Source organism: Centruroides sculpturatus, unplaced genomic scaffold (assembly GCF_000671375.1).
Source record: "Centruroides sculpturatus isolate CEXI.00-Female unplaced genomic scaffold, Cexi_2.0 scaffold218, whole genome shotgun sequence".
Lineage (NCBI taxonomy): Eukaryota > Metazoa > Arthropoda > Arachnida > Scorpiones > Buthidae > Centruroides > Centruroides sculpturatus.
In genome coordinates, this window is record NW_019384383.1 from 118,915 (window position 1) to 132,600 (window position 13,686).

The window sequence follows — 13,686 nt, forward strand, 5'->3', positions numbered from 1 at the left end:
TCTGTCTAGGCCAATGTGATTGTCGGCAACATGTCTGCCGGCATGTTGGAGAAAGAGCCCATCCTGCTGTGATTTCAGAATGCCACTCAGGTCCAACTCCTGTGATTTGGGTGGGGCTATAAGTTATGACAGCAGGACCAAGTTGGTGGTTGCTGAAGGCACAACGACCACCCACCAGTATGTGGACAGGGTAATCCATACAGTAGTCATATCTTTCATGAACACCATCCAAAACAGTATCTTCCAACAAGATACTGCCCATCCTCATGCTGCTGCCATCACAAGACAGGCCTTGCAAAATGTCACAATCATGAATTGGCCCACCCAGTCTCCAGATTTATCCTCTATAGATTATGTCTGGATGCCATGGGATTACGTCTCATAGCCATCCAGTGTGCACTGTACAACTGACTGCACAAGTTGTGCAAGCATGGAGAGATATACCCCAACAAGACATTCAAGCACTTATTGATTCAATGCCTGCAAAGATCCAAGAGTGTATCCACACTCAAGGTGGGCATACTTCTTACTGAAACATGTACCAAACAGCGATAAAACTTTGAGTAATTATATTTTGCATTCATTTCTTCTGGGTATGCCCCTGTACATGTTTACCAAGTTTCATGAATTTCCATCAGTGTATGTTCAAATAAATCCATTTCTTTATTGTTACTGTATTTAAATTAATTTCACATCATTCTTTATTGCAAATGCTTGGTAACTGCTGAATTTTCATAATTTCTGTTGATTGCTCTGATATATTCCTTTATCTGTACTTTAAGTTTTCTTTTTGTTTCACCTATCTAAATTCTGTATTAATAATAGACAATAATGGAACTGTAAGTAACTTTATCTTTACCTTAAATATCATTGTTTTTTAAAATTGTTATAGAATGTTGTAAACCTGCCAAAGAGGGTCCTTCAGGTCCAAAACATACAGTGTACAGGCAAAATTAAGATACAGCAATACCTTGGTTTTTGTCGATAATCTGTCCTAAAACAATCAGCAAAATCTGAAACCGACAAAAACTGAGGAAATTATTGAATCAATGTAAATCCAATTAATTCATTCTAGACATTCCAAACTACATACCAAAAACACATTTTATAGTGTTTAATACTAAAAACAATAAGAAATTAATATAAAATGAATATAAAAGACTAATGTAAAGAATAAATGAACATTTCACATGGCATTTCCCGTAATGGAGATAAAGGAAAGCAGTGGAATTGGGCGTATTCAAAATCTCAGAATCAATCGAGTGAGATGCTGCCAGAATTGATGCAACTGATAGTGTTTTCTAAAAAAAACAAATGCTGACTGCCGGGAATTTTGGGAGAGAAAAACAATAAAAATGGCAAATGATATTTAATGTAACGTAGAAGTACACAAGTTCAAAAATAAATTTAATGAGAACAGTTTAATGAAAAATGAATATTTCAAAAAAAATAGGAATGAAGATTTTTTAAATTTCTGTAGGAGTTTAAATAATTAAATATATCCTAAGATTACACTCTAACAACTAAAAAAATTATGTGCTGTCTTATGTAAATATACTAACATATTAAAATATTCTATTAATGCACTAACCGAATATTAATTTATTCAAGGTTTATTCATTAATAAATAAATTAAATTTCAAACTTGTCAATGCAAAATAAAGTCTTACGAGCGTCATGGTGGCTGCCATCTTGTTTGCTGGTGTATCCAGCACTAAAAAGATGCTTGCAGTTTTCTGGAAACTCACTGGCATCAACCAGAAGTTATCTGAGATTTTGAATACACCCATTGTTTGGCTAGATGCGCAGGGTAATGCTCACACAACAAGAAACAACACCACACTGAGCAGAAAAACACACAATTTCACAAAATTGGCAGCAAGGACATATGGGAATACTGACGAAATCTGAGTCACCCAACAAAAACCAAGACAAATTTTTCACAAAAAGAATTGACGATAACTGAAGTCAATGAAAACAGAGGTATTACTGTATTCAGTTTTGACTTTTGATTAAGTTCGCCTTTATTTGCTAATCGGAAACTACACCAATATAATAAGTCCTATTAATAAACAAGGTCCAAGTAGACAGGATATACACAGAAATTGTACCTTAAATGTTCTAGTACATTACAATGTAAGTCATCAGTAAGTAACTATACCACAAGATTTGACTACAAAATGCAACTATTTACTATTAATACTCTAAACAATATCTATCACCTCAATTTTAAATAATGTACATTTGTGATTATTGTTTGTCAAAAGCAAGACTCCAATATAAATTAAGATTTTGTGAATCAAGGCATTGAACATCAAAGTATTCAATAGTAGGTTCATAATTCCAAATGCTTGGAATGTGAGTACATTGTACACAATTTTGATGTGTATAAGATTTTACAATAGTTTCAAAAAAATAAAATATTTTACAGCATGTTATTACATAACATTCTGAGTATAGCTACAACAATTACCTCTTTATCAGCCGTGGCATCATCGGCAGCAGTTTCTGCCAGGCGCCTTCGACGGGCTGGTCTTTCTTCAAAGTCATCTGAGTCATCTATCAGAATAAAATTTAGTTTAAGATAAGGTACAAATTTAAGGAATTTGTCTTAAATCATCTACTGGAAAACAAATAGTTTAAATAATTGAAAACTATGAGGTACAAAAGATTCAAATATTCAAGCAAGAAGAAAAATATTATTCCAATACATAAGTCTTCATATAGACAGTCTAACCTTAAATTGCAACAGAGCCAAGACATGTCTAAGTTTCTGAAGTAAGTAGTGGTTTTTAATATAAACTGCGTCAACCTTACATAAATGTTAATACACATATACCATTTCTTCACTTTTATTTCAATTCTAATATCTAAACAGTAAAATTAAGGTTAATTCAAATTAAATATACATCATTACTGGAAAATACAAATAAAGCACAGTTCTCTCACAAATTCATATAAATGCATATTCCTTTTACAAATTTATAAAATTGTAAGAATATCTGTAACGTCACTCAAAAATACTGTAAAGTGGCACATGAAAAGAAGTCAAGTCAACAACTACCTATATTTGTTTTTTAATAGTCAAACTTCTTCCATTAATTACCATAAAGTAATCCTCTTCTCATTCTTCCAGTCGTGCGGCCTTCCTCTCTGTCTCGAAGTCTCATTTCTTCTTCTGCAGCCCGACGGTCACCTTCAGACATCATGCTGTATTCGGAATCATCCAGCAACTGTGGATCATAAGTGTCGAGTGCTGGAATTGGTCGATAATCCCTACGAAAAGTTAATACCAACAATTAAAATTTTTGTAACATTTAACAGTTTATGTAAAGCTGCAAGTTTTAAAATAAAGAAACACTAAAATTTGAATAAACCAGATTCTATTCCTAGTCTTATAAATTCATGCATGTGCACGTATATTATTTCCAAATCAAACACTATACATTTTTACTTACTGTTCCATATTATCACCAAAAAGTTCTTCGCCTTCTTCATCTTCATTCAAATTGACAGTATCCGCTTCACTAATTCCACCAATCAATTCAGATTCATCTTCAAAAGGTGGCAATTCACGTCCTGGACTGGAAGTCACAAAATCTCCCTGTCCCATAGATTCATTTAAATTGCTAGATGGATTTTCATCAGGTTCCTCCATTCCACCATTTATATGGTTTAAAGAATTATCTGCTTCATCCTGAAATAAGTTAAGAAGAAAATTAAATAATCCATAAAACAGCAAATATACCATTTTTAAAAACATAAGTTAAGCTAATCTACAGATTAAATGTGGTATTCAGAAATATCACTCGAGATCCACTCACCATTATCTTACATTCATTCAACTTTATGCACTGAAAACAGTATTCAGAGACAAATGAGCAGTACGAGTAACCTCAAAAGTGAGTGTGAATCAGTGAAAGTTGAGAGGAATGCAAATGAAACTCAAGGGAAACAGATGATCCCTAAAATCACACCTGCATGAAAAATTCTGTGCATTTATTTCCATATTTTGTAAGAGTTGTATTTATCATAAAATTCAAGAAAGCTGATTATGCAATTTCTAAGAATAAAAAATACAGAATACCAAAAAACATCAACAAAGTTGAAACAATATTCAAATGAGTACCTATTTTAAAATTGTTATACATTACTATTCAAAAAAAGGTAAGAAGCTAAAGGAATACCATAAGCAATGAATTCAAATTGCTGACAGTAAAATTTTAAACAAAAACATTATCCTTTGCATTAACACATTTCATTATACTTAATCAATAAAATTTTAGATACATCAATTTCAAATGATCAAAACGAAATTGGAATCAAATCTTAGCACTTTGAAGATGTTGCCCCAATATTTCTATAGGAAAATGAAATACAATATTGCCACATCATATTTATATTCTACAAAGAACAATTTTGAAATTTATCAATCTATAAAAATTAATTTTATTAACATTCATATAGAGACTTTTTACAATAAGCAGAGATAATAATATAATTTTTTATAATTTTTCCACATAAATTATAGTATAAAAACACATACAGACAACTCATGTTAATACAAATTGCTAGAAGAACAGTAATTAGTTTACTTTATCGAAAATTCATATTAGCAATTTTCAGGCTCAAGGTCGTATAATTTATGAAGTTAAAGATTAACGGATGACTGAATTATAATAAATCTCTAAATTATAATACAGTGGGTGATCAGTTAACGAACAGATCGAATAACAAACAAATTGGATAACAAACACATGATCGAATAACGAACACCCCACAGAACAAACACAAGAAGCGACATAAAATAATGTATATTGATTGGTCTTTCCTTGTCTTCGGGCAACAATTCGAAACTTTTCAGAGTGTGGGAGACGTCGACATTGACACTCAAGCCAGTATATACCGATCAGATAGTATTCCTCCAAACTTTGAAACTCTCCCTTGTAATTCTAGCCTTTTATTTTTCTGACAGAAACAATTTTTTTTATGTATTCGCAAGACTGTCAGGTAAGCACTCGTTAAGTTTTGCATCTGTTTTTCTTTTTAAAAGGTGAGAGTATAATAGCAAAGGTAGAGAGTGGACAGAAGATGTTGCTGGACAGAATGGCTTGAACAGGTCTACAGTAGGCCACAGTTCCTTCTTATTTAAGAAAAATACTGTATAATCAAGAAGACTCAAGCAGCTAAAGGAGTAACAAAAATCACATCTGAAAAATAAAGAACATCAAAGAGTTCATAATGGAACCTGAAACGAATCTGACAACAGAAGAACGCCAAAAATTCTTGAATGAAGAACACCAAGAAACTCGGCGAGATATGTTTTTTCTGAAAAAGTGGATTAACGCTGATATCTGTTATTAAAGATCCTTTGAAGAAGTGGGAGGATGTCCAAACAATGATCTTAGAATGAAATCCAAACCAGGTCGAGGTTAATAGGCTTGGGGATCTCTACAATTGCAATGCTATTAATTACTTACGAAAAATCCTGAAGAAGAGAGAAAAGCAATTGATATTAGACAGATTCTTTAACCCTTTCAAATGGAAAAAATATGATTAATAAAAACGCAAGACTGTGTATGTATGTATTTTTATTACTACATATAAATAAACGTAGTAAAAAAGTATATATTTTTTATTTTTGGGGGTCTCTAGAACAAATTAATTAAATTCCCATTAAAACCTATGGTAAATCGATAATCGGTTAACAAACAATTCAGATAGCGCGAACAAAGTCTTGGAACAGATTATGTTCATTAACCGATCATCCACTGTACTTGGAATTAATTTACTAAATAAATTCTATCAATTGTCCTATCAATTGCACTCCATTGTGCTGAATAAATAAAGCTAATAAGAAGACATGGTTTCAAACTTAGCAAAGATTACTATATGAAGTTAGACAAAATTAAATTTATTTACAAAAACAAATTAATGATCTAAATGATTTTCAATCAAACAAAATTTGAGAGAGATGATATTCTCTGTTAAACTATGGAGCAGTATATTGAAATTCTTTTTTTAAACTCTTTCTGTCCTGTGGACACTAAGAGGGCCTCTTTTAGCAAGCCCATTATGGATTCAGCTGATCCACAATGGAATGGTTGGGTGATGAGGAACGGGGCCTGACATATCCAGACTGACCATCCCCAAAAATTCCCTGGGATTTTTCAACCTGTTCGGATTCGATCCCGGGTCCCTAGATGGTAGGCTGCCACCTTGACCACTTGGCTAACCAGCCATCAGTATATTGGAGTGATTAAACAAACCAAAGCTAAAAGAAATTCATGATTTTTTTGAAGATTATTTGAAAAAGCATAAAATGGGTTTTGATGCCAAAAGAGTAAAAACTAAATTTGGCACAAAGCTGCCAAACCTGACATCATTGTATGCATCCATCAATACGCAAACTAGAACGTATTTGTGTGAGACTGCATCCATTTAAAGGGGTAGACGTCTTAAGTCTTAACTAAGAAAAAGTACTGTGTTTATTTCTAACCAAAACTCCTATTTTGTTTGTTGGTGTTCGTGACTAATCACGTAGTTATCTCAGTTTTATCATCGCGTGTAATAGCCGGTTTTTCTCAAGCGGATTGCCTGTGCAAACAGCATGACGTTCAATTGGTGACATTCACAATCGAGATCGTAGGTAAACCAAGATCAGAGTCATGGATTGTGCGCAAATGGGGTATTATGATAAATTTTTAAAAATGGAATACAAATAATCAAAGTTAAATTTAAACCTACTTACACATGAGAATGACACACACAGAGATAAAATGCTGCAATAATCGAAGGCTGGTGTTCATCTGGGAAGCACTTCTCACAGCTACTTCAGAAGCATGCAATGTTCCCACCCTCAATCTACCCAGGGTGTGGATTGCCTTGTATCAGCATCTAAAAAACAAAACGCGCCTAACATCGTATCGCCAACGCGGTAGCATTTCCACGCATGCGCCGCTAGCATCGTAAAATATAAAGATTCGAACATATCAAAAACTAGTTGTACATTCTTAACGGAATTTCCAGACACCTGGTTTGAATTTAAATATTCTGTTCCTTTGGAACATCCTGCACATTTGTTTCGTTAAAATTTGTTCTTTTCACCTGAAGACGACAGTTATACACTCGTCGAAAGTGCTTGTGTTAATACTAAAGGAACTTTATTAACGCTGAACTCAGTGAATTTGTATCCAGAAACAAGATAATATTAGTATGAAATAACAATAAAATTAGATAAAATAACAAAAAACACATTACATGCCATTATTAAATTTAGAATTATAGCCAATAGATAATACCATTGTGATATAAATGTTAAAAGTCCAAACTTTAAAAAGTGATACCCAAATTCTTGGGAGATCCAACATAGTTTTATTACAGGGTTCCAATCTCTCAATAAATAATGCCCCCCAGATAAAAGTAACTTTTTTCTCAACACATCGTATTAGAAGCAGTCTCATTCCACATTGGCACACGATTTCTCTCCACAACACTCCTAAAAAGTTCAGTAGTGCATTTGTTGTTATGGATATCATTCTGGTGTTCAGCAAGATGAATTTCCAATTTTTTTTGTCATACCACAATGTAAAAAATGTTTGCATTGTGCTATTCAGCTATTGTAATGGAACAAAATAAACTCCAGATTTTTCTAGTGTGAATGATACAACTCTGCAGTTTCAGGGAAGTCTGCATAAAATTATTTGAGGTTTAATTAGAAGAATAAGCCCAAATTTTTGATAATTTACAGTTCAGTTTAACAAATTCTGGTAAAATTTTTGTTTGCTTTATTGAACAAGAATTAACATTGTGACAATGGCATTTTGCCAGGGCAATAGTAAAATTCACTTTATAGGTGTTCATTTTAAGGAGAGTCGAAGTGTCATGCAAAGAGAATCATTGTATTTTCCATCAAATCATAAGTCATAAGAATCTTATTCAAGAGAATAATACTGCTTCATTGCTTTTATTAAAAGTGATGTATAATAAAGTTTAAGTTAAATTTGACACAGTTATTACATATAACCAAATATCTTACTCAGCTCCTTAAATAATAAATAATCCAATACTCGATGCTGAGAAAACGTTTTTTAAAAAACATTAATGTTTTCGACCTAATATGATAGGCCACCTTCAGATGCAAGTATTCTCAAACGTATTTAACTTAATATTTAAACGTCAAACGTTCAAATACTTTTACATTTACAGTAGAACCCCTCTAGTCTGCCCTCGACTAGTCCGTCGCTCCGATTAATCCAACCATAGTCGGAGTCGAAAAACTTGTCCCGAAACGTTGGTGACTCACCGCCCATCGCATTCTTCTGTATTCATTACAGTATGTTTTACATTGTGTGTACGTGTACAGTTTTGTATGTTTTTTCAACATGTCAGGAGTGAAACGTAAACATGTTACTCTTTCATTAAATGAAAAATTAGCAGTGCTAGACTGGACAAAAAACTGCCAAGGAACTCAATGTAGTCATTATGACAATAAAAGATTGGAGAAAAAATTGGAAAGACATTGAATCATATACAGTGACAATAGATAACGAAAACGCTCTTAAGAATCAGAAAACATTGAGAAAGCCTAAACTTGAACTGCTTGACAACACATTGTGGATGTAGTTCTGCCAAGAAAGAAGGAAGAGAACCCTGATATCTGGGCCCATTATAAAAGAAAAGGTAATAGCTTTGCACAAAAAAGTAGATTTCTTTATTCCTGTCACCGATTCCCTTGAATAGAATCAATAATAACAAAGATGATCTTAGATTAAAATTAGAGCAAAAAAGTTCCTTGAATGTGCACTTCTTGGACATTAATATCAAGTTCATGGGAGATCATTTGTCCACCAGCGTATATATTAAACCTACTCACACCCCGCTATATATACCAGCACAGTCCATGGATCCATATCGACATAAAATGGCCGCATTTCAAAAGAAGAGCTTATTTGTATTGTGATAGAATCGGTGACAGGAATAAAGAAATTGATAGAATATTGCCAAACCCTAGGTTACAAGAAAAGCACCATTGTAGGCTTACTCAAAAAATATGAAAGGAACAAAGAGAGAAAAAGCTTAAATACCGCTCCCAATAGACGCTTGAAGTTTACATATAACAGTAATTTGAACAGTATTATGAAAGAAGTCGCTAATAGGAAACAAGCAAGAATGGTTTTAAAAAGAGCCCCAAATTTATATAAGATATTGAGGAATGATAAGGATAGAATAAAAACAGAAGAAAAACCAGGTGTCTATAAAGTTCCTTATGAGAACATCCAACTAGATGTTAAGAAAGACTACATCGGCGTCACCAACAGGAGCTTAGGAGTAAGACTAAAAGAACATCGTTATAACGTAAAAAAAGGATCCAATGCCACAGTTTTGTCGCAAATGTCGCAAGTCCAAGGTTCGGTGGTGAAATGGGACGAGGCAACAATTATAAAACCAGTGTCTTCCCCCACTTTATCAATGACGGCGGAGAAGATTGAAATATATAGGAGTAGGCTACGTGAGGGATGTTTAAATGCGAGAGATGCTGAGAGCCTGTCGTCGGCGTGGAAATACATGATTAAAAAGTTCACTGAAAACTCAAGCTAAAATTAGTTTATTGGAAGATTTATTATATTTTTTATTTTTTAGTTTATTTTGTGTTATTTTTATATTTTCTTCCATTTCTCTTGTATATTTTTAAAAATTTTTCTTCTAAATTTTGATTTAAATATTTATATTCTATACATGGAACGTATCTGTTCCATTTTCGTTTTTCAGACCTGATGATGGCCTGTTAATCAGGTCGAAAACGTTAGTTTTTTCAATTATATTTCTCAGCAACAAATTAAGGTGTTTTATTTTCTGTGTTTACTTGCTGAGCACTTTTAATGTTACAGTTTGTAACCATATATATCGGGGATAAGGAATATGCCATAATTTTAATTACTTTGAAAGATCTCACAAAGTATGCCTCGACGTCAACAAAACCGATCTTTAACCTTAGACAAAAGACTTAAAATCTAATCGCCTTTAAAACTTAGACAAAACGTTTAAAGAGCAGATACACGATATCTACACGAATAAATTTCATAAATTTGAATGAAACATTTTCTAAAACGGAATTCATTTAATGACAAAAACAACGAAAGGAAGAATGGAAACGATTTAAATAGACAAATACTCACGGCCATGTTTATCTTGTAATTGTCAATCACCTTTTCGCGCCAAATCTACGCTGCCCGGTGAAGGAGAAAGCTTAGCAACAAATATAGCCCAATATTCGCCATATATTTGTTTCTATTCTAATTTAGTAAATGCCGAAAATTATTCATTATAGTATATAAAACGGGCGTAAAAATTGTCATCGGTTATTAACTGATAAATAAAAATGACATAAAATTTATCAATAAATTACCAAACTAAACGAACCATTTTTTTATTTGTCTTGTAGCGAATATTTCCTTTAGTTTTGAAAATGACTTCTTTCAAATCCCTAATATTTTTTTAATTCTTTAGCGAATCAAATGCCTATCAATAAAAAATTGAATTTTATCTCTATAAACTATAAACATTTTTTAAAAAGTATGAAATAAAACAAAAATGTTCTTCTATACAGTTTCGAAGTTACGAAAAATAATTTTTGTGTACTGTATTACATTCGCATTTAGTCCGCCGGATCATTAGAAGATATCCGTTTACCGTCGTAGTGAATCGAAATTTGAATCCGATCTACGAGCTATACGGGTCGGACATCGTTCGTCATTCTCCACCGCGCCGGTCGGCCCCGTTGCAAATTGTAACTTACGATGTGCCGGGTCTCGACTTATCCCGGTCAAAATTCACAACTTTCTGGACTCGAACCGAATCTTTTTAGAAATCGACATAAGATCGATTTGCTTAATATTTCTACTGCTTAATCTTTGCCTTTTTTTTCATATATTCAACCTTTTTTCGAAATTTAAATTTAAAGTCTTTGAATTTTGCCATGTTATAATGTAAATGTTCAGAAGGCCAGATGCCAGAGCTATTAAGACGGCAATGTGCCGTTTCGGGACCCGGGATCGAATTCGGACGAGTTGAAAAAACCTCGAGACTTTTTCGGAAGTGAAATATCCGGGTGAGAATCTATCTCTTTCCATCCGGTCGTCCCATTGTGGGCCTGGATTAATCCACGATGCTCTTTACTTTGTTTTGTTAAGTTATGGCAACGTAACACTTGGGCGATCTGCCTAGGGAAATGCCTTCTGGGCGGTCTTTTTAATTAAGGGAAACTGGCCCCATTTAGGCGTTACAGGCGTGGAGAAAACCTGGAAAACTCCACGTGGCCAGCCTGTCCGAGCGGAACCCACGACCAAACTCCCAGTGTTCGGGGAACGAAGACTGCTTGGCCCACTGGTGGGCCTCCTAGCCACGTAGTAATGTCTAAATAGGTGCCAGTTACCCTTACAAGACCTCCCGGAAGACATTATTCTCCACGTAACGGCCATCATATACGTCAGACTTTACCACAGGGCAATATAACCTAGAAGCTTATGCCCAACTAGCTGATACAAGACAAAACAAGAGTCAGTCAAAACTTAAAATGTGTTAAAAAAAAACTCAAACCTACACAAGAACTAAACTCTGGTTTTCTTGACTGATTATTAACTCAATACTCTAAATGTAACATTTGGCATAATCTACATCCATTTCAGCAAAATGAAATTAACAGATGCGAGCAAAGAATGGAAAAAGAACACTCTAATCCAGCGATTTCAATCTTTTTGAAGTCAGGGAACACTACACTTTGACCTATTTTTTCCATGGAACACTTTACATCAGCTTTAAAGTAGGGGTAGCAAACCTTTTCGAAATCAAGAGTGCACTCGGTCTAGTATATGACATCATTAGCATTTGCAGTTTACATTCCTATACAAAAATTATTATACGTTCTATTGATTTTTCCTTTGCAACAATTTTTAATTGTATACTTGATTTTTTCGCAGAACACTTGAAGTGGCTTCACAGAGCACCCATGTTCCGCAGACCACAGATTGAGAGCCAAGGCTCTAATCCACTCAACTTGTGATAAATTATGAGGAACTGAGTGAAATACGAATTTAGATCTGCACGACAAAATGAAGACATCTTATTGCTTGGCATCTGGTCAACATAAATATCCAAATATTGCAACTTTGTAAATAAGGACTACTCAAATGAATTTGATACAAAAATAAAACTTTTATTGTAAAAATATAGATTGATTAATAAAATTATAATTTGAAATTCTTTCTAAAACTCATCTGTGGTTACTTTACAAATCTATACATTATACCGTAATTACAAATTACGTTCCAAGAATCAGTCACCTATACATTAGGCTGAAAACATTTGTGTATAGCAAATAAATGCTTCTCAGTATCCCAAGATGATTATTGATGAATTATACATTATCTTTAATTAGCAAAATTTGTGTAAAACAAACTAATTCTGCATTTATATCTTTAATTAAATTCTTCCAATTTTGACTGCACAAAATATTCATTTCGTGTTCCCTTTCTGGAGAGAGGGCAAAATCGTCGGGTCCTGTTCCACATCCTCCGATACCTGGCAGAGCTGCGTAACCGGGATGAACCATAATTTCGCACGAGTGACTTTCTTCCGAACATTTGTAATCCAAAATGGCACTCTTAAGTCGCTGCAGTGTCATGTCCTTTCCCATGCAACACATTCCAATAAATCTCTTGGTGAAGCTAAAAAGTTAATTGCAAAATTAATGAATTTTAATGTTAAAATGAAACTATTTACTAATTTTAAACTGTTTTAACTTTTAAAATCACTAATGACATTTTTATTTTTAAAATTAATGCATTACATACACTTTATGCATTCAGTACTTCATCCACAGTATATATAGATTTTATAATGTGAAAACTCACTTTATATTGTAATTTTTAAATATTTTAGAAGATTCTTTTGCCATTATAACAACATCATTATAAAATTTTTTCCTTTCAGCATTAATCCAGTCACATTTCTCTAATTGATTATCAATTGGCATCCTGGTCCAAGTTATGTTTTCATTTTGTAAAACTTTTGCAAAAGTATCTCTAACACCTGAAATAATAGAATGAATATGATTCAATTTTAATTACAGAATTCTAACACTAATTTCTCACCTGGAAAAACGTGAACATGTTGGTGACCGTCAACGTGGGTCGGAGGTCGATCCATCAAAAGTTTAAAGTGATTTATTTGAGCTGTCAATTCTCTCGCAACCTTTTTTAGATAAAAAAATGCTTATTTCAGTTTATCAAATATCAAACAATACAAGAAAACAACAGAAATAAACATGAATAATTTGAAAACAAATTGTTGCTGTTACATACTACTGACTGATAAGAGGCATAGATGTATGGAATTATACTAATTTGTATCTTTATAAATAATTAAGAAAATCTATGCCACATCAAATCTGATAGAAATGTAACCAAGTATAAAACTCATTGGCTTTCCTTCAGAAAATGTCATACAAACCTATAAACCTCTGAGTATAACATTAACACTAGATCATCAACTATTTATTTGATATTAAACATTTTAATACAATACAGTACAATCTCAGTAATCTAACATTATATGAAAGTGGGATGGTGTTGGATTAAGGAGAATGTCAGATTATTGGAAATAAGGGGAATCCGATGAAACATAAAT

General features: G+C 33.1%; 2 protein-coding genes across 2 annotated transcripts in view; both read right to left on the reverse strand.

The window, feature by feature from the left end:
• LOC111617956 (DNA replication licensing factor mcm2-like) overlaps nt 1–10,270 on the reverse strand; it is a 47,939-nt gene extending 37,669 nt beyond the window's left edge. The window contains exons 1-4 of the mRNA XM_023359355.1: nt 10,179–10,270; nt 3,459–3,697; nt 3,107–3,276; nt 2,474–2,559 (exon numbers count right to left, since the gene is read on the reverse strand). Of these exons, the coding sequence (XP_023215123.1) occupies nt 2,474–2,559; nt 3,107–3,276; nt 3,459–3,697; nt 10,179–10,184 (501 nt within the window). The 5' untranslated portion in view covers nt 10,185–10,270. The remainder of the gene's footprint in view (nt 1–2,473; nt 2,560–3,106; nt 3,277–3,458; nt 3,698–10,178) is intronic.
• Nucleotides 10,271–12,217: 1,947 nt separating this feature from the next.
• Nucleotides 12,218–13,245, reverse strand: LOC111617953 (carbohydrate deacetylase-like). Its single transcript, XM_023359351.1, has 3 exons — nt 13,152–13,245; nt 12,912–13,089; nt 12,218–12,725 (listed from the first exon to the last, which is right to left on the reverse strand). Exons 1-3 carry the CDS (start codon nt 13,204–13,206, stop codon nt 12,416–12,418), a joined length of 543 nt encoding a protein of 180 aa, XP_023215119.1. The 5' UTR covers nt 13,207–13,245; the 3' UTR covers nt 12,218–12,415.
• Nucleotides 13,246–13,686: the final 441 nt, after the last annotated feature.